This window comes from Phaseolus vulgaris, chromosome 3, assembly GCF_051622355.1.
Source record: "Phaseolus vulgaris cultivar YP4 chromosome 3, ASM5162235v1, whole genome shotgun sequence".
In the NCBI taxonomy this organism is placed as follows: domain Eukaryota; kingdom Viridiplantae; phylum Streptophyta; class Magnoliopsida; order Fabales; family Fabaceae; genus Phaseolus; species Phaseolus vulgaris.
This window is the reverse complement of record NC_143500.1, coordinates 10,076,888-10,099,386: the sequence shown is the minus strand read 5'-3', so window position 1 is coordinate 10,099,386 and position 22,499 is coordinate 10,076,888. Positions and strand designations below refer to the sequence as shown.

The window sequence follows — 22,499 nt, the reverse complement described above, 5'->3', positions numbered from 1 at the left end:
GCATTAAAAGAAAAATCAGTTATATTAATGGAACAAACATCTATAAAAATGTACACCTATCCCCTAAAACCAAATATATACGTGTTTACCTAGTGAAGAAGGTAAGAAAAATGAAGATGGTGGGAAAATTTATTTGTAGTAAAAGAAAATGCAGTTAAATGAATAAATTGCAGGATTTGGTTAGATGCAGTTAAACGAGAGTGACCAACTCATTTATGATGAGAGATTTGCGCTTTCCCAGTAATAAATGGATAAATCATGAATTAAGAATGCGTTCCTACTTTTAAGGATGATGACTAATACTATTTGCCATTCTATTCACAAAATACAGAAAAAGGGAAGAGTTTGATCTGAAGCTGAGTTTGCTCCAGCATTAGCATTAGCATGTTGCAGACCTGCAAAAGAATTTCTGTTGGTGGCCATGGCATTGAATGTGGCATGACCTTGCTTTGTCTCTCAACTCTTGAAATGCTCTCATTGTATCCACATCAAAGCCTCCAGCAAACTGCCACACATAACAGCTCATTATACCAATTGGCCCTTTAGCTAACAGACGTCAATTTTGTACTACTAGTGTTAAAAATAAAATTACCTGATGAACTCGGAATGCAAATCTAACTCCTTGGACAATAAGCTCTTCTTCTTCAGGCCCACCACCAACTGTCTCAAGCTCGGCAGAGACTCTCTTCATATACTTCATGGCCAATTTCACAGATGCCAGCTTGATCTGTGCCACAATTTAACATTGCAGGTACAATAAATGAAAGGAGCTAACAAACATTCTTCTCACTTTGTAGTAACAATTTAGTACAGCAATCTACTATCATGCAATGCTATTCAGAAGTTGCACATGCATGTGACATTTTATTTGTTTCGTTCTTCAAAAAATTATTTAAAACAGACTGCAGGACCCTTCCTACTGGCAAAGAGAATTTCCCTTAAAAGATGAAGCAGACTGTGGGGATCAGGGATCTCCATGTGCTAGTGCTGATGCTAATGCAGATTAGCTTCGACCAAGTCCTATCAGCAAGATAACCACTGGTTTGACATTTCACTATCAGCTACCTACTTTGTCTACATGCTATGTGGTAAACTTACTAAGGCTAATTTTTTAAGAGAGAAATTACAGATGTTTTGGTGGGGATCCAACACAAAATTTAGTTACCTACCATTAAATTTTATTAATGGATGAGTCTACACATCCACATTATTATTCAATGAGGACAATGGGCCAACACAACTCTTGTCCATCATCATGTGTTGTATAGTGACCTATTTGTATTCTATTAAACCTACAACTGAAGCTATATCTGGTGCTTGTTTGCAGCTACTATCAAGTATAATATGGAATTTTTCTAATGCAACTTGCATGGAAATTACCTGGCTCACATAACCACTGTCAAGCATCCAATCCACGGGTATTTGGAAGACTTTGTATCTCTTTGTTGCCGATTCTCTCATTCTTGAGATATTGTAAATCCCATGTTCTAATCTGTCATAATAATCAGTTAAAATGGCATTAGAGGGTGTTCAAATGAACATTTAATTCACCTTGAAAAAGTAATAATACAAATCCACGCACTTTTCTAAGAGTGTCTGCATCTTCTTAAGAGCTGGACCACACAGCTGCCGAGGATCATCGCGGAAAGACGAAGCCTCAGATACTAACTTCTTCAGATCGCAATACCCAAACGCAGCTTCACGCAAAGCATCAGCCTTCTGCTCTGGCCAATTGAAGTGTTTCAGAACTGCCCTTTCATCCACCTGAAACAACAAAACAAAACCAGACAAATCACAAACAATATAAAATATATTTTTCTTACAAGTATCATCATGCAAATGGAAGAAGGAACACAACATTAAATAATAAAAATACCAAATAGGAGAGTTCGTCGTCAAGCCATTTGACAAAAGGCACTACATCTTCAATGTCCGTGAATGCTGCGCTCTCCACCTCTTTGATCAAGTATCTGATAAAGTCTCCTTGTGTTTCTACATCTGTTTTTATCTGTAAAAACAAACAATATTATTAACCTGAGATCAGACAGTATCAGAACTTTGATTAAAAGAAAAAACCTTTGTTAACGCTAAGATCTAATGAAATGAAGTAAATTCTTTGACTTAATTGACAACTAGGGACTAGGGTTTCAGTAATTGGAGAATCTTTCTTCCTTGTTTGACCAGGAACTCAACAAAATGCCAAAGTTTAGAGCATATTTACGACTATGGCCAACCAAATTCGAATCAGATTACTGTCTTGTCTACTAAGAAATCCAATTCAAAATAAAGCAATAAAAGCGACTACACATGTCAGTAGACAGTGACACAATAAATGGTCAGTGGCAAACCCGTAATTAAACCGCCAAATTCACGTGCACTTACAGCCAACAAGTGAGTCGACCGGTTCTCGATCTCGCCGATCATGTCGCGAGCATTCGCTGTCGCCGGCACCTCCGCAGCACCGCCGGGCCCCGAGTCCCGCCGCGAATGTGAGTCCCTCCGCATCAACGAGTGGTAAAACTCCACCACCTCCGGCACTCTCCTCACCTTGGCCGTAGTCAACCTCCCCGCCTTCGCCGGAGGAGGCGGCGGCGGTGGCGGAGGAGCTGCCTTAGATGTAGGCTTCGTTGGTGGAGGCGGCGGTGGAGGAGGCGCAGCCTTAACTGGTGGAGGAGGAGCTGCCTTCATCGGTGGTGGAGGAGGTGGTGGCGGTGGCGGAATGACTTGTTCAGTTTCGCCGTTATTGGAGGAACCGCTGGACGGTGATGAAGGAGAAGAAGACGAAGGTCTCGGTGGCGGGTTCGGAACACGAGGCGCGCGTGACCTCACGGAACCGGAGAGAACAGAGTCAGAGCAATCAGCGAGTTCCTCCGAGTTGCACCGCGAGTGATGTGGCCTTTCTGTTTCCGCAGCCTCTCTTTTCAAAATCCCGCTTCCGAGATCCGACGCCGTTTTCTTCAAGCTTTTCATGACATTCGACTTCACCGAAACCTCCACCAACTTCTGCGAAGCTTCGTGCTCGAGCACGTGAATTTCCAATGCCTCTGTTCTGCTACTGCCACATCCACCGTACGACACCGTTTTCTTCATCTCCACTATCTCATCTTCCAGTGCCTTTAGTTTCCTCTCGCTCTCTCTCTTCTCTTCTTCCGCTCGAACCTTCACCTCCTGCAACTCCTTCTTCAACCTCTCGTTCTCCACTTCCATTTCCTCCGCTCTTCTTCTACTCCTTTCGATTTCAGTTTCCCTCGCGCTGATCTCGCTCTCCAGAACGGGGACAATGGCAATGGACTCCTTAAGCAGCTTGTGCTCCAGCAGCTCCGTCTTCAGCCGCGACTCGCTCTCCCGGAGCTCCTCCACCAGACGGAGTAGCTCCGCAACATCCGGCGGTCGCGGCTGCACCTGAGCGGAGGAGCGCGGGAAGTACGCGCCGAAGGAACGAGAGAACGGGGACTTGTGAGACGAGGATTTGGCGGAGGACGGCGAGGGAGGAGGCTGCTTTTTATGCGGCGTAGGAGTGTTCGTGGCCGGCGGCGACGACTTCTGAAACCCCATTGCTACCCTTACCTTGCCGGCAACCATGAGTCTAAGATTTATTTATTTATTTATTTTTATTTAGTTTTGAAGACTGAAACTGTGAAGAGTTCTTAAGCATGAGAAAGACGACGTCGTTGTCTGAGTTTAGATAGACAGAGAGAAGAAGAAGAGGAAATGGGGTTGATGTAGGAGAGTGGGAGGAGAAGTTTTGGGCACAGTTAACGATGAACGGTCTTCTCTTCTTGGATGCTTTATGATGGAAAAAGTGAAGGTATAAAAAATATTAAGGAAACTAATTTTAAATTTTATTAAAGACAATATGGAACTAAGTTTGAAAAAAACCGAGGTTGTCCAACTGGGATCAGTGTCTAGAACATTTATTTTGGTTAGGTTTTAGTCTGAAGGGTAGTGACTTGAGTTGGTAACGGTCATCTAACGGTTGGTTTTGTGATTTTTGGTTTGGTATGTTTAATTTTATGTTTTTGTAAAACGTTGGTAACGGTTTGATCTTAAAGGAGTTTGTAACTCAGTAAGCCCTGTATCGTGATATTTTGGCCAGTTATCGTGGTTCTTGCATTTTCTCGTTTGTTTGTTTGCCGTTGGCGTTGCGTAAGTCTCTGTGGTAGTCAAGCTTTTTTTATTATACAAAATCCATTTAAAGGCTTTTAATCCCCTTTAAATATACATTTAAAAACTTGCTTATTATTTTTTCTCTTCATTTAATGGTTAAACAATTTTCAATGCATAATAAAATTATAATTAGAAAAAAAGTATTGAGTCATCTTGGAATTTAAAAAACCACTGATAAAAAAGAATATATTTTTATTGAAAAAATGGCAATTAAAAACTAGCATGGCAGTAGTACTTTGAAATTTATAAAAAATATTTTCATGTATTCGTTATATCTCTAATTAATACTTATTCATTTATGTGTATAACGACTCTTTTTCCATTTTAAAAAACTAATATTACTCAGAATCACATTAAAATATTATTTTTATTGATGAAAAAAAATCATATAAACATTTTTTTGAAAATGTTTTGATTTCAAATTTAATGGATCAAGAGTTTTTGTAAACGCAACAATTAAATAATATCTTATTAAATGGCTTCTTAATTTTTAATTTTGAAGTCTTATAAATTTAAACATCTTACATAAAAATTAACTGTAACACTAAGATAGTTAATGTGAGTACTTAATTTAATTTTGTGAACCTGTAATTAATTTACAAATTAATTGTTAAAATATTTGTTTTGTTTGTATATAAAAATAGTAAATAACTCAGGCTTTTGTAGTTCATCCCTTTACAATATATATATATATATATATATATATATATATATATATATTATTGAACTATTATAAATAATATTAAATTTCATTAGAAAATATTTATTATTTAAAAACATCTATAGTATATAATAATATTTTTCACTTGAGATACATAATTCTTATTCTTATTCTACTCTTATTTATAAAAAAAATTGAAACAAATTATCAAAATGTTAAAAGTAATTATTTAAACATTTCAACACTGGAATACCTTATAAATCATCCACATCTTTCAAAAACACAATATATTACGAATCACTCACTATTTTTTATATAACAAGATTATTAATTTTATTTTCTTAAAAATATAAAGACACTCCGTAATAATAATGATATTAATTAAATATTAAAAAATAGTAATTATGATTATTAACAGCTATTAAAAACTAATATTGTTACCATGCTAAAAAAATTATTAAATAACAACAAATTTTAAAAAATAATTAGTTAATATTATTAATATATAAATTAATTTCTATTATTAATAAAAAAAATTAAATTAATTTTTAAATTATCAACTACTAAAATTTTAATTATTAACTACTTTATTTTATAAATTATTTTTTATAATGACTAATTTGTAATCTAAATTTATTATAAAAAATCGCATGTTAAAATCACAATTTGTTAGAAATATAAATAGATTATTTGAGAAAAATTGATTTCAATTACATCACAATGTATCAGAAAATCAGTTTAGAAACATACATTCATTATATCAGATAAAACAATTGCTTCATATTAATATTGAATGTACCATAAATCTTGTTTAAAAATTTAAACCAATTATTTCATAAAACACTTGATTCAATTATTAACACTAGAAAAAAATTATAACTTATTCTTTTTCTTTTACTAAAACAATTGATTAAAATGACATAAATAAACTATATGCAACATATTAAAATGCATAAAGTACAAGAACAAAGAACACAAATACTTTTATATTGGTTCACTCTTTTTCAAGACTACATTCAGTTACCACTTCACATTGAAACAATTCTCACTTAAAACACACAATCTTGTACAAAAATCAAACAAGAACACAAATTTTGAATCCTATAATATCAGCTCTACCACTGTAACACCTTGTTATATATTATATATCCTAAGAAACTCTTTCTTGCACTGTAATACAATACAAAAAAAAAACAAGTAAAGAGATACAAATGAAACGAAATCACAAGATACAAAAAAAAAAAGAAACTCAAACTGGATTTCTAGTTTTCCAGCATAGTAAATATTCTCATACCAAACAAGATGATGATTCAAATCCTCAAAGAATTCACAAAACTTTTCAAACACTTGTAAGAACAATACTCAAATCACACTCTCATAAGTTCAGATTCAAAAATAGTCTCAATTGCTACTTTTGAATGTTTAAAGAAACATTTTATAGATTTTGATTAACACATAACTGTTTTAAAAATACAACTGTCAAAATCAATCTGCTAAAGCACGAATTAACTAGTTGATTTCACTTTAAGTGAAATCACACATGTTAAAAACTCAAATTGAAAAACTCATTTTATCAAACACATTAAAACACAGTTTTAACACATTAAAACTACATAGTTTTAACACATTAAAACTGTTTACAGAAAACACTAAAAACTTCATAAGTGTTTTCAATCAGTTGGTTAATGAAAATAACAAATAAAAAAATTTAATTTTCATAAAATCTTTTTCAAAAACATTTTAATCATTTTAAAAACTTTTTTCTTGGATTCATCATCTCATTATGCAAAAGATAAATTGTGAACATAAGATACACAAGACTAAGATAAGACAAGATACAGTAGGCTTCATCAAACACTACTTGGACCTAAGATGTCCAACAAATTCCCCATGTTTGATGAGGACAAACAATCCAACACCTTGATCAATCTTGATGTCTTTATCTTTTGGAGTGCACAATGGAAGCAAGCAGAAATAGAGCAAAGAAATAAACACAAATACTACTTGAATGATTATACAAGTCCATCAAATATCAGCAATAAGAGAATTAAAAACAGTTATAACAGTCTTAATTAAGCATAAAAAAAATTGTTTAAAGTGCATAAAACAACACCATACAGATGAAAAAACAAATGAAAATGGTTCAACAAACAATGAAAGCAAATAAACTAAACACTTGTACACCATAGATCATGAATCCCAAAGATAGAGCTAAGCTAATTGCTCTTGTATTGCCTTAATCTAGTTGTCAAGATGTTAAAACCTGGACTCGATCAGCTCAAAGTACTCCCTTTGACTGGCAAAGATTGAATCCAACTTGTATACCATCAGCCTTTCAAAACTGGAAAGTGGTTCACCTCTATCAACATGTGGAACATAGGTGACCATAACATTCATTTCAGTTCCTTAAACATCTTCACCAGTAGTGCTTACTTGAACCTGTGATATTGGTTGCATCCTATGCGATAACCTCTCCATCCTTATTGGTCCAAACATTATTAACCTTGTGAAATCCCATTTTGAGTACGGTAGCACAATCTACCTCAGTTCCAGACTTGATAGTTTTAGATAGCTCATCTTCTAGATCAACATCAAAATACTTCAATTTTTTTTAGACAGGTACAACATAGGGAAACAATAGTTCACAAGTCTTTTGAATTTGATCATGTGTTCTTTCATAACAAAGATCTAGTTCACCTTGATTTTATTTATATGAAAATACATTAGAATCAGATCTTCTTCAGTTAGCTTAACATGATTGCTCCCCTTAGGAGTTAGCTGCCAAGCCACTATATATGCTAAAAACCTTTTTATGAGTTTGAGATTTCCCACATGGAAATGAAAATAGAGATCCTGGTCCTTCAAACAAGAGCGATAAAACTGCATTTTGTTAAACTCTGATTTTAGTAGTATTACCTTTCCCTATCTTAATACCAACATACTTGAGACTAGTAACATATTTCTAAACAACTTGTGTAATTACTATATCTACACCTTTCACACTAGAATGTAGGTTTTCTCCATAAAAAAAATATTAGTAAAGAAAAATTTAATAAGATCAGGATAAATGGTTCCAATTAACTGCAAGAATTTCTGCAAAGCTCCTTGATCTTTTCTTCTTTTGTGGAGACGCCATGAATGACTATGCTATGTGAATGTGAAAAAGAAATAACAAATTTTTATTCTTTGAAACTTATGCACATATTGGTAATAGTTAGGTAATATAAGAGAGAATGAACATTTATTGGAAAAAGGCAACAATTAATTTGTTTTAGTAAAACGTTCCACACCAATGAACACACTGCAGAAAATGAAGATTCAGTAACATTAAATCCCAACAAACAATTGTCAACCAAATGCACAATGACACGTGGACAAGCTTTTCCCTTTTCGTGTACGTCCATGTAGATAGAGACAAACACTACTTTTGCAGTTTCACAAACAATTGTTAGCACATAATACAATAAAACAACCAGTTAAAAAAATTGCTATCAATTGAAAATGTTGTTAAGTAAGATATTAACAAAAGTAATCAATTGACTTTATTTTAACCAATTAATTTTTTCTTAAGAAACATGATCAAGGATAATGATGTCTAATTCGATTCTAAGAAGATTAAATATATCTCGTGATAATGGTTTACTGAACAAGTCACCTAATTGTTCCAACACATTTAATTTCACAATTACCATTGGATTTATATTCACGTATAAAGTGGTGTCTTATTTTAATGTGCTCAATATGTGAGTGTAGAATGAGATTTTTTGTTAAATTTATTGCACTAGTATTATCACAAAGCAAAGGAATATTTTTCAGATTTACCCTAAAGTCACCTAGTTGTTGTTTTAGCCACAAGGTTTGTGCATAACAACCTCCTGCATCTATGTATTTAGCTTTTACAATTGACAATTCTACACAAGGTTGCTTCTTGCAGTGTCATGAAATCAGGCTAGATCCAAGTAGATGACATGTATCGTCTGACACTTGAACGATGCTTGTATCGCCTAATATGTATAGTTTTAAGCGTGCATATGATGTTAATGAGCGTATGCCTATGCTTTGTGTTTCTCAAGAAGTTTCATATAATGTGAGCTTCTGAAGTGTTTACCAACATTTGGATGCGTTTTCTCAACTTCATCGTTAAATCCTTCATCTGATGCGTTTTCTCAACAAGCTTCGTCTCATATGTCTTTATTTGACAAGTGTTTCGTCTTATGTGATTTTATTACATCAAATGCTCTTTTATCCATAGGGCGATCTTTCTTTATAATATTTTTCTTTGATTATATTATTCGTTTCAAGAGTGAACATGAGGATTAGATCATCTGATCAACGTATACATTGTTTCGTCTAACAATATTTTCTCTTATTGTATCGTTTAGTGAGTCTTGCTCATTTTTTCTTTTGTTTTTGTTTGGTCTTGTACTACATATGAATAAACTTTGTCATATCACAATACTCATTATAGTGTTTGTTATCCTCAAGACATATAGACCTTCAATCGTGTAATCGTCTTCAAAGTGTTTACATCACCTCCACACCGAAAGGATGACTGCTTACATCTATGGATTCATTGACCCTATTTCCACTCAAACATATAGAAAAAAAATTAATCAGGTGAAAACATATTCAAAGGAGACATTTCAAGATGTAGGCCAAAAAAAGTGTACTTACCATTTTACTTGCATCAATAAATACACAAATTTTAAATTATTATTAATTAATTAAAGTTAAATGTTAATAATATTCATGCAACTTGTAGCGGTAAATGATAATTAATTTTTTTTTTTTAATGAAAATTTTCATGTTAGGCATCACTATGCAACTTGACATCTCAGCTAGGCTGACATCTCAAGTAACAACAATCATCTGCCATCACATGAAAAAAGTATTATTAAAAAAAGGAAAAAGAAAGAAAATACAAAAATATGGGGGGACTAGACCAAAACCCACATGTTAACAAAAACGATACATAGGTAGACTATACCTATTCATAAAGAATTCTAAGAACAGACTAGATGGAAGTCTATTATACCAATGAAATGATTGTCTATGAATGAACCCTAAATTAGCCAACTTATCAGCACATGCATTTCCCTCACGAAAAATATGAGTAACCCTAAACCTGATTGTCCTACAGAAATTAAGACAAGTATTCCATCGATTCCGAAGCATCCACGGAACAGTAGTCCTAGCAGTAAACGCAGCACAAACCAAGACAGAATCACATTCAAGCCAAACATTAGTAAGTCCCATCTTTTGAGCTTCCTCCATAGCATGTATAACTCCATAAAACTCAGCAACCAAAGCAGTTAGAACTTCAAGAAACCCTGAAAAAGCACCAATAAATTCTCCCATACTCCCACGAAAAATACCTCCACAAGTAGCAAGTCCAGGATACCCCCTAGCAGCCCCATCAGTGTTAATTTTAACCCAGCCTGGTGAAGGAAATTCCCATCTAACTGGAAGAGGATGAAGAACTTTCCCACTACGAGTCTTAATACCAAAAAACTTAATCACGTTGAAATCCAACATATCATTCTTCATTGAAGCTTTAGACGAATTTCCCACTAGACGAGTTAAATCTTTAATTACCGAAATAGCCTTAGAAACCTCAATCTTATCCTGAAATCTAGCATAATTCCTCATACGCCATATCATCCATATAGAAAAGGTTGTCACAGCAAGTTTAATCAATTTAACCAAAGGACTACCATCACTCTTAATAAAAGAAAGAAGATCATCCTTATTAGAGAAATGAGAAGTAAGAAAAATCTGTCGAACCCAACTCCAAATATGTAATGCATTAGAACATTCAAAAAATAGATGTTGAATAGATTCTTCATGCTTTTCACAAAGCGTACACATAGAACATATATGCAAACCCTTATTCTGAATATGCAGATCTGTAGGAAGTCTCCCATGAAAAATTTTCCAGAGTACTAAAGTTTTGGAAGGCGGAATAGATGAAGACCAAATGAACTTACCCCAACCACCTGGAACTCCTGGTTCCAAGAAAAAAGTCCTAGCCGATTTAAGAGTGAAACGACCAGACTCATCTAGAATCCAATTAGGAATATCTTGTTCCTCTCTAACCATGATATGATTAAAAAAATGCGGCATCTGCTGTAAAGATAAGGGAATATTCCAATCATAACCTGACCAAAATTGAGAGACTGTATCCGGAATGTTAGCCCCATCAGATAACCCTGCAATATTTGCTAAAGAAGTAGTAGAACACCATTTATCATTCCAGAAATTAATAAAAGAACCTGTACCAACAGTCCAAGAAGTATAATCAAGTATGATAGAATAAAATTGTTTAATTCCAAGCCAAAGAGAGGAGGATCTATAAACCATTCTAAACTCGTATTTTGATTTAAGAACTCTGGCTTTCAAGAGTAAAGACCAAGGTTTGTTGCTATAAGCGAAGTTCCAAGCAAGCTTAAGAAGATATGAATTATTTTCATGATGAAGATTAATAATATTCAAGCCTCCATCCTCAAGAGGTGAACAAATTTTCGCCCAATTAACAGTAGCGATACCTTTTTTCATAATATCACCAGTCCAAATAAAATTCATGATAATTAATTTAGTAATTATTTCTCATAATTTTTTAATGGTTCTCTTGTATTTATTGCATAATAAAACTAACACTCTAACCATTAATAATAAAATGGACTAGTAAGTTTCTCATTCAACTATATTTTTTCTTTTTATAATTTAATATTAACAAATATAATTATTAATCTACTTTAATTTAAATTTATTTTTTATAGAGTAAAAAACTCATTTCAGGAAAATTGTGTTGTGTGCTCCACCCACCCGTTACTAGTAAGAAAGTATAATAATCAATCCAACAAATTATGGATATAAATATTACGTGATGAGAAATATGTACAACATCATATCTAGAAGTTACCTTGTTCAACCAAAGAACTATGAATGTGATATTATATAATCATATATTTCAATATTATTGACTTATGGAAGAAAATAATATATAATTAATTCAAAAATCTTAATTGGTTAGATATAAAATTTCTTTTATTGATTAAATAAAATTTAATTGATTGATATTCAATAACCCATAATGTTAAAGATGAAGACAAGAAAGATATTTAAATGTAATGTGCTCCATTTAAGGATTTATAATAACTTTTCAATATCTTTAGTTTTATGTAAACATTCAAACAAATAACATATATTGTTTATCTTTATATGAGTCTATCCCTTTTTTGTATAGTTCATATTTTTTTTTTATTTACTTTAATACAATCTTACTTTTTAGTTAAGTTAAAAAATAATAACATTTGTGGATAATACCTTTGAATTAAAAAAAAAAACATGTCTACCTAACAATTACAACTATGCAAAAATATTTTATTGTTATATACACAGGGAGAAAATTAACTAAAATCAACAAAAATATATATAATTTCTATATCAGTTACAATTATGACTAATGTAATACGTTTTACTTTGTAAGATAGTTATAATAAATGAGGAATTTAAAGAAGGATTTCAAATGTGCATATATTATAACATCATTTAAAACTTTTTTTTATAATAATTATAACTGCAACCAATATAGTAGACGATACTTATTATGACATATGTTTGAAAATATATATATAAAAAATTAAACTTTCTATATTATCATATATAATGATTGTAAAACGATATAGTAAATCCAAAATAATTGACATAAAATTGAATCCTAGAGTGTAGTCTCATCATAGACTTTTCTTAATCGTATAAAAAATATTTTTATTAATATACTTTATTAAAAATAAAATTTGTGATCTTACTTTTAATTTATGAAATTAAAATATAATAATTGTATAGTTAATAATGTTATGAGATAAATTAGCGAAAAAAATTATAGAGAGATGAAAAGTGGTCATCACTATAATTATCACAAATCATAATAAAATATTATCACATAAATTAGCAAACATGTTTCAATAGTACAATTCATATACTTTTCATTACTCAAATCACAATCTATTTTTCTTTTCTAAATCTAGTCCAAACATGCTATAACTTGGGACAGTGCAGTGTTGCTTTAAGAATAGAATTTGGTTGTTGTACTTTATAATTTGGGGGATCAACTTGAAGTAAGTGTACTATTTCCAAGAACTAAAGTAATATTTGAGGAAAATTGACATTGGGTTTTGAAAATGGTGTGAATAAGTGTACTATTTCCGAGAACGAGGAAAATTGATATTGGATTTTGAATATGATTTTTAAACCTTACGCATGCGAAAGCAATACAAACAATCACGAATTAACTAAAAAAATAAATAATATAGGATTTAACGTGGTTCGGTCGTCAATTTGCAACTTACGTCAACAAACAATTAATTAGGTTTTTATTTTGTTTGTTATAATTTTATTACAAGTACAAAAATCTCTTAAATAAATATTATAGAGGGGACACAATAATTAAGTACCCTCACTAAAACATGATGTCTAGTTAGCACAACCCAATTGATTCTCAACAACTTTTTGATAAAAAAAATAAAAAATAACCTGGTGTGGGTAAGGTGCCAAAGGGTAGTGAACAATATATGTATGTTAGCATATGCAAAGAGACATGAATAAGACAAAGAGTAGAGTTGTTTTCATAGTTGGCCTTTTTGGTGTGGACTTGCCTATTGCAGCAGCAATGCCTAGTTGGAAAATTTCGTCATGTTTCCATAACAAAGCACTTGACATAACAAGCATCTTAGTATGGTAATTTTGGTTTTGTTTTTCAACCACCAATACTATTAGGTGAGCAGTTGTGTAGGAATTTATCATGTGATGCATTGCTTTGGAATTACACTGCAATGTTACATCATTCTCACTGCATCCACGTAGCTCATCACTCTCACCTATTATACACATATCAACATCTTTTATTATGTCTTCTTGTTATGCCAGCTTTTTGTATATCATCTATGATCGTATATGATGCCTATCATATTTTATTCTATATATTAATAAATTATTTATTATTTTTAAAATTAGTTTTTATTTAATAATTTTATTCTCAACCTATCTACAGTTACAATTAATTGTTTGGTTACCACATGACAATATATATATATTAGTAAAGAAACCAAATAAGTCTTATCTATTACAAAAAAATTATCAAATAAAAATTACTTTTAAAAATAAAAAATAATTAATTGTCATATTAACTAAATTAAATATTATTTTTAAAGATAAATTAATTATTGATATTTAAAGTAGTTTTTATTATACTGATGAGTAGTTTTTAGATTGATATCTAATTAGTTATCAAAGTTTTAGTTACCAATTATTTAGATTTTAAAGTTGGGAGCTAATTAGATACCAATTTATAAACTATTTATTAATAATAGAAACCAATTTATATATCAATAATTTTAGTCTCTAAAACAGTATATAATTTAGTCAATATAACAACTAATTATTTTTTGTCTCAAAAATGGATTTCTGATTTTCTCATAGTGATCCGAGCTTGGATGGAAGAAGTGTACCTGCAAAGACATCCCAATAATGTTTAAGTCAATATTCGATGGAATATGGTGGTTGAAAAAAATACGGTTGAATACATATTTTTATTTTAATTGGAGTGCATATTTATAGGATCATAATGAATTTTTAATATTGGGTTTGGATTAAGGTGAATCATTGAACTAATATCAAATGTTATGTTAATGAGATTCTACGGAGTTGGATTCAAACACGTCACCCCGTATAATATTCAAACATAGTTACTACTAATTTTTTGTTGTTGTTATAAAGTGATCCAACTATAGATTGACTTTTGAAAGTAACCCTTATGAAAGTAAATCTTTTTAATGGTGCTTTAAAGCTTGTACTAGAACTGCAAAACAAGAAAACAGATTAATCTAATAACTTGTGAAACTATGAAGAATAAAAAGAAGAAACTAACGCGAAGAATGATGAGGATATGGAGGGTAGAAAAAGCTAGCATGAAAGGAATGTATCATGGAAGTGTGGGGCAATTAGTGAGTAATCAGCAAGTGGTCCTCATGAAGTCTATTTGTGAACTTATAAAGAGACTCAAGACAGCTTCAATACTGCTACACATTTGTAGATAGCGTGGCCAACGAAGCAAGAGTTAATGTAAGACACACATTCACCAATTACCAATTCCTTAATTTCAATTCTCCTTATATACGTTTCAAGAGTAAAAAAAACACAAAAAATGTTTCTGTTTTGTTTAGGAGTTTTTGTAACTACATACACAACATGCATTGATCTTTTTTTTTTCTTTTTTTTGGGATTACAGCACTAAAAAAAATTGTATCCCAATTATTTTTGTGTGGGTAGTGGCCACAAGGGTGCAGTTGAGATGATCTGTCTTTCAATGAATGTCATAGATGAGTCCAAGTATATAATAGCATACTGTGGTTATGAAGGAAATAAAAATGTAACTTGTTATGAGGGGAAAGGTCTTGAAATAGTTAGCAATTGGTAGTGATGGTGATTTGGGGTTAGGGTTGTTACAAATTTGCCTAGCAAGAAGAGGGTAGGGGCCATGTCTTCACATGCATGTTAGGATTGGGAATAGAATTGATTGCATGAAGGTCATATTCAGCATTCACTTAATCAAAGCAAAGTGCAAAGTGGTGGTGACTATGAGGTATCTAATGCTCTTAATAGACACCTTGTTTCACAGTTTCAATTTTGCTTTTTCTTTTCTCAACGATATAAGATGCAAAACTTGCATCATTTCCCAGCAAACATGGGTCATCTTCCCAAGTACAGCAACTTGTCAAGACTGTGACCCGAGCTTCAGAGTAGTATTCCAAACCTAGAATTTCATTAGCTGAACGTTTTTCTTCTTTGAATACTTTCCCACTTAGCAATTAATTGGGATATTGAGTCGTGTATGATATGATAGTTTATCATATCATAATTTCGATCAATTTTTATATATGTAACTATGTACCATCACTTTCACCAGTAACTTCGTTTGTTAAGACAATTAGTTTACACATTATATATATAGGAGAAAGATTTGGTGTTAATTCACTCATCGTTCAAGAGTTATCAAAAGAATTACTTTAGATCTTCAAAAAGTGTAAATGTTAAGATAGAATAACTACAATGGAAATAATTGTATTTTAATTTATACTCATATCAATTAAAACTAATATTAATTTATATAAAATTAAAAACAAGTTTTATATAATCCAAAATTGCTATTGTTAGATGTGTGAAAGAGAGATAAACAACACAACAAGCAACTTAGCATGAAACTAGAAGTACACATTGTTATCACGTGCAAATTTAGATATACTTAGTAAATATTGTTATTTTTGCAAACGAAAAACTAGAGTTTTATTAGTATGAGAGTTATGAAAAGTAGTAGAACCGATGTTGACAATGAACAAACCTGAACCATTACTTATTTTTATACTTTTTGTTCCTTAATAAAAGTGTTTTGTTGTATAGACATTAGGATCCCTCGTGACCGTGTGTGGCACCATTATTTGGGTACCAAGGAGGGTCATTAACGGTGGACAAAATATCTAAGAGTGAAGCATTGTTGTATTCATTGTCTGAGGTAGAAAGTTCAGAAACATTAGCATGAATAATTAGGGTTGGGGATAATAGTCATACCAGTGCCAACACTGAAGAGCAATGTGATCATTTTTTCCACAAACTTGACATGTTGGACACAATGTTTGTCAATAACTCCGAGAATCGGGTGTTGGTGACCGAGAGGTTTTAGAACCACAAGCAAAGTTGGATGGTTGGAGAAACTGTTGGTTATTAATTCATATTTTATTATTATTAATTTTGATTTTATTACTCTTAAACTATTTTACCGTTATATTGCATTAATGGTCAGTTTACATGCCTGTTAGTATTCCTATTTTATAACTTCCAGTAACTGTAATTTTATTATATATATGATATGATTTGAGTAAATCAAAATGAATAAGATCAGTTTTGCAATTTTGTGCAATTACGTTCAATCAGTTCCTACAACCTTTTGTCTTCTCTTATTTCCTTCAATTAGTTCCTACAACTGGTATCAAGAGCTAGTCTGTTATCATGAACTCTACCCAATTATCAGTCTCTATCCTTGATGGACAAAATTACAATCGGTGGTGTGTGCAAATGAGAGTTTTGTTTGATTATCATGAGTTATGGGATGTCGTTGAGAGTGAAGTGTTTGCATTAGCTGCTAATGCAACTGAGGCGCAACGAGTAGCGCATCGTGGTCAGAAGAAGAAGGACAATAAGACTTTGTATCTCATCCATCAAGGGATGAATGACGAGACTTTTGAATAGATAGAAGGAGCAACAACTGCCAGTAAGGCTTGGACAATTTTGTCAACCAATTATAAAGGTGATGACAAGATCAGGGTGCGTCTTCAAACTCTAAGACGCCAATATGAACTGCTGCAGATGGAAACAACAAAGACTATTGATGTCTATATAAATAAAGTTCTTGCCTTAACAAATCAGATGAAGACCAATGGTGATAATCATGAAGGTGATTGTTAGTCGTGATGTAAGAAAGTGATGTGAATGCAATAGCAAGAATACATGATTCTTTGACATTCTTAGGAACAACTTGAGTTGGTCATGAATTGACACTTTAGTTAGAATTGGATCAAGGTTCTACTTCAAGAACTCACCAAGACTTTGCACCGAACCAAAGCTCACATGGAAGTCCATGTATTGTCAAATTGAATCACAACCACGAGAATTGAAGAAACAACAATTGAACTCAGCCAATGAAAGGAAAATACCGAACAGAATTGAAAATACAGCAAAGGCACCGAACAGAATTGAAGAACAAGTAAGCTAGAACATGAACATGAAGAAGAAACAAAGAATGAGAATAGAAAACTTATGGAGATGGAAGAATAGGTGAGTGATCACGCCACTTAGAGTGTGGATACTCCAAGATTAGTGTGTTGCCGCCACTTGAGGTTCACCATTGACACCCAAGATAAGACTTGATGAAGGCACCAAAGCTCTTCCAATTTCTCTCTCAAATTGAGTAGAGTTTTCTTACTTCAAATTCCAAATCTGATTTGTACAAGCTAAGCACCTTTATTTATAGCCTATAAGGTGCTGAAATGCAAAGCTAATCAAATGCAAATGTGCCCCTAAATGACATGTAATTTCGGCGCCAACTAGTGCATGAAGGAAGTGTGACTTTCCTTCCTAGTTTGACACCTCCTAACTCATATCTACACTCCCCCTAACATCCCTTACTAAGTTCACACCCCCCTAAGCTTCTAATATTTCTAAACTACAACTAAGGATGCTTTTACAAAAAGAGGTTTCTTATTTTTCCCTCTTAAGCACCATCTACCAAAGATATTACAAATAAAGAAAACAATTGTCCATTATTTCCTAAGGCCTTGAACATGCTTCTTGTAAGCCTTTGAGGAGGATGAATAACGTCTTGCACATCTACCTCTTGATCATCTTCCTCTTGTCTTTGTTGATTGGCTTCTATTTGTCCTTGGCCTTGATCTCCATCAGAAAGGGTGTAGATCAAAAGGTGATAATCATGCTTCCAATTGTGCTCAAGAAGATAGTAATCACGAACAAGATGAAGAGGATCATGAAGTATTAATGACAACCACATCAAATGAAACTCCAAACAACTAGACTTGGTATTTGGATACAGGTTGCACGAATCATATGTGTGGTCAGAAGGAGCTGTTTGCAGATTTGGATGACTCATTTCACACTAAAGTGAAATTCGGTGATGACAGGTTCGTTCCGGTGACTGGAAATGAGTGAATTCTTATTACATTGAAGAATGGTGATCACAGGTACATCTATGATGTTTTTTATGTACCTGACATGAAAAGTAATCTGTTGAGTGTGGGACAACTGGCCGAAAAGGTTATTGTGATGCACATAGTTGAAAATAAATTCTCACTTTTTGATAAAAAAAGTAATTTGATTCTTAAAACCTTTTTATCAAAAAACCGCATGTTTCCAGTAGATATTCATATGGGTGATTTCAAGTGCTTGAATGTAATAGTGAATAATGAATCGTGGTTATGACATTTATGCTTTGGGTACTTAAATTTTTAGAGTTTGGAAAATCTTTACAAAAGAAATTTAGTGAATGGTTTACCCCATATTCATCACCATGATCAATTGTTTGAGGCTTGCATTTTTGGAAAGAATCACAGGATACCATTTGTTAAGGAGCCTTGGTGTGCAAAATTTCCTTTGGAGCTTGTTCATACAGATGTTTGTGGCCTGATGAACATATCATCAGTTGGAGGTAATAAGTATTTTTTAACCTTTATTGATGATTTTTCAAGGAAAACCTGGATTTATGTATTGAAAAACAAGGATGAGGTATTCCACTACTTTAAAATATTTAAAGCATTTGTTGAAAGAGAGAGTGACATAAAAATTAGATGGTGCGTAGTGATGGAGGAGGTGAGTACAAGTCTAATGAATTCAAGAGGCACTGTGAAGAACTTGGGTTGCAACATAACATAACTTGCCCCTACACACCTCAACACAACAAAGTTGTTGAGAGAAAGAATAAAACAATCATGGACATGGCGAGGAGCATGCTTAAAGCGAAAGGTATGCCAAATTATTTTTGGGTTGAGGCCGTAACATGTGTGGTATATTTGATAAACAGATCACCCACTCGGAGTGTTCCTAACACAACTCCGATTGAGGCATGAAGCGGATTCAAACCCAATGTGCAGCAGTTGAAGGTATTCGGGTCCATTACTTATGCTCATGTCCCCAAGGCAACAAGATCAAAGTTGGATGATAAGGCAGTGAAGACCATTTTCAATGGATATAAGCATGGGGGATACAAACTATACAATCCAATGACAAAGAAGGTGATTTGTTAGTCGTGATGTTACATTTGCCGAAGATGAAGAATGGCAATGGAATGCAACAACTGAAATGGATTAAAAAAATGATATATTTGCGGTTTGAACGATGATGTGGAAGATAGAGTCACTCTTGAAGCACCTGCAGTTCAACCTGAAGTTGTAATTCAACCTGAAGTTGCAACTCCAATTGCAACTATGATGGAGCGACCAAAAAGGCAGCAACGACAACCTGTACACCTTCAAGATTGCAAAGTAAATCTTGATGATGAAGTTGATGACAATGGAGATTTAGTTGACTTTGCTTTTCTTGCAGAATCAGAACCTGTGAGACTTGCAGATGTCATTCAACACCCTAAATGGCAAGAGGCTATGAATAAATAATTGATGGCGATTGAGAAAAACTATATCATGACTCAAATTGGTTTTAATCTAAATATTCCAATTAAGATTTATGTTGACAATGTCTCTTCAATTAATCTTGTAGAGAATCCAATTTTTCATCAAAGAAGTAAACACATTGATATTCGATATCACTTCCTGCGAGACCAAGTTGAGAAGAACATGATCAAATTGGAATATTGCATATCAGAAGATCAGATTGCAGATTTTCATCAAGTTAAGAGATATGTTGGGCATGAAGGTTCTTCCAAATCAGAATTAAGGGAGGATGTTGGTTATTAATTCATATTTTATTATTATTAATTCTGATTTTATTACCCTTAAACTTTTATCCTTATATTGCATTAATGGTAAGTTTACAGTCCTATTAGTATTTCTATTTTATAGCTTCCAGTAATTGTAATTTTATTATATACATTATGAGTAAATAAAAATGAATAAGATCAATTTTGCAATTTTGTGCAATTACGTTCAATCAGTTGCTACAACCTCTTGTCTTCTCTTATTTCCTTCAATTAGTTCCTACAGAAACCACATCCTCCACGAGCACCAATGAACTTTCACTTGGACTTGTCTTGATGGGGATATAAGCAGGGGTCCAAGAAGCGACAATAACAGTGGCAAGAAGATGAAGATGATTAATCTGATAGTTACGCTCAATACATTCTTCTTGAACAAGGATAAGGGCTTCGATCTCTACGACAATGTACAAATCTTTGCGAGACATGATGGAAGCAATAAAGGGATGAAAGTCAGAGGAAAGACCATAAAAAATCATGTTGATATGAATGTCAATCGACATTGGAGTAGCCACGACATCTAAGGAATCAACAGTTCTTTTAATGTCCATGATATATGCTGAGATAGAATGATTCTTCTTGGGATTCTTAAGAAGCAACTTGAACTTCTTGATTTGTGAACGAATGTAAGAGGAGAAATATGTGTGTAGAGTACTCCAAATTTAGGTTGTCGAATGAAAACCTACCATTTGAGTGACGAACGATGTTGTCATAGATGTGAGTAACCAGGTAAAAACTGTTGTAAAACAAGAAGCTAATATAGCAAAATAAAAACGAAAAACAGAGTGTGTGAAACGAAAATAGAGTAAGTGGTAAAACCCTAGATTTCTTCAGTGACCGTTGGAGGAGATCACGGAGCTTCAGCGAAGACCGGATTTGCTCCGAGGTTATCGCGCGACGTTGCCCCTTCCACCCAGAATCGTAGCCGCACGACTGGGAACGCTCACGCCTTCGCTCTGCTGATCGTGTGGAATCTTGAGAACGTTGGAGAACGTTGCGAGATTCGTGGGTGGTTAGCTCCTCTTTTCCCGTGGGTCTTCCTCCAACTCCGGTGACGGTCACGGCTCCGTTAGGGTTTGAAGATGCGGTAGCTTTGGATTTCTTCATCTATAAATACCGCATTCCATCCTCTTGCTTCATACCACTCTCACTCACGGTTCTTCATCTTCTTTGCCTCTCTTTTTTCAGCAACTAAAAGCTGCAACCTTTCTTCTTCCTCCCCTTATTCACCTTTTCTCTTTCTCTTTCTTCATTCATTATATTACTTTATTATATTTAATTTTCTGAATACATTGGGTTCTTACTCTATCAAGAGTAACTTGCTAGTTCTGATCCTCGAAAATCTCTGGGAAGTTCCTGTTGTATCCTGGGAGACTTGCGCAATACACCGTGGATAAGTCCTTACGGACAGTGATTAGTCACGCCTCGGGAAACCAATTTTGTTAGTTTTAAAGCCTATTTTACTACAATCGTAAGGACTTATGGCTGAAAATCCGAACAACAACGACAACACCGCTACGGGAACATCAAATGTTGTTTCCGCAACGCAAACCATTTTTGCGAAACCATTTCCGGACGTCTCCAAAATTGAAGTCTTCACCGGTCAGAACTTCCGACGTTGGCAAGAACGCGTGTCCACCCTATTGGACATGTATGGAGTTGCTCATGCACTTACAACTGCCAAACCCGACTCAACCACGGCTGCGAAACAAGTTGACGACTGGATCCATGCGAATAAGGTATGCCGTCACACTTTACTTAGTGTGTTATCTAACGATCTATTCGATGTTTATGCTTCTTACAAGAATGCGAAAGATATTTGGGATTCTCTTATCCTCAAATATACTGCCGAAGATATCGTCAGACAAAGGTTCGTAATTGCAAACTACTACCGCTGGGAGATGATCGAAGGCAAAGACATCAAAATCCAAATAAACGAATATCACAAGCTGATTGAAGATATCAAAACTGAAAGCATAAAATTGCCAGATGAATTTGTGTCCGAACTCTTGATCGAAAAGCTTCCGCAGTCTTGGACGGATTACAAACAACAACTGAAGCACAAACAGAAACAGATGTCTCTATTAGATGTGATCACCCACATCATCATCGAAGACACAA

At 33.5% G+C, this 22,499-nt stretch overlaps 1 protein-coding gene across 1 annotated transcript; it reads right to left on the bottom strand.

The window, feature by feature from the left end:
• Positions 1-201: 201 nt before the first annotated feature.
• Positions 202-3,903, bottom strand: LOC137806525 (Tetratricopeptide repeat (TPR)-like superfamily protein). Its single transcript, XM_068606711.2, has 6 exons — positions 2,383-3,903; positions 1,877-2,008; positions 1,583-1,764; positions 1,381-1,492; positions 593-727; positions 202-505 (listed from the first exon to the last, which is right to left on the bottom strand). The coding sequence occupies exons 1-6, from the start codon at positions 3,580-3,582 to the stop codon at positions 380-382; spliced, it is 1,887 nt and encodes a 628-aa protein (XP_068462812.1). The 5' UTR covers positions 3,583-3,903; the 3' UTR covers positions 202-379.
• Between the last annotated feature and the right edge of the window lie 18,596 nt (positions 3,904-22,499).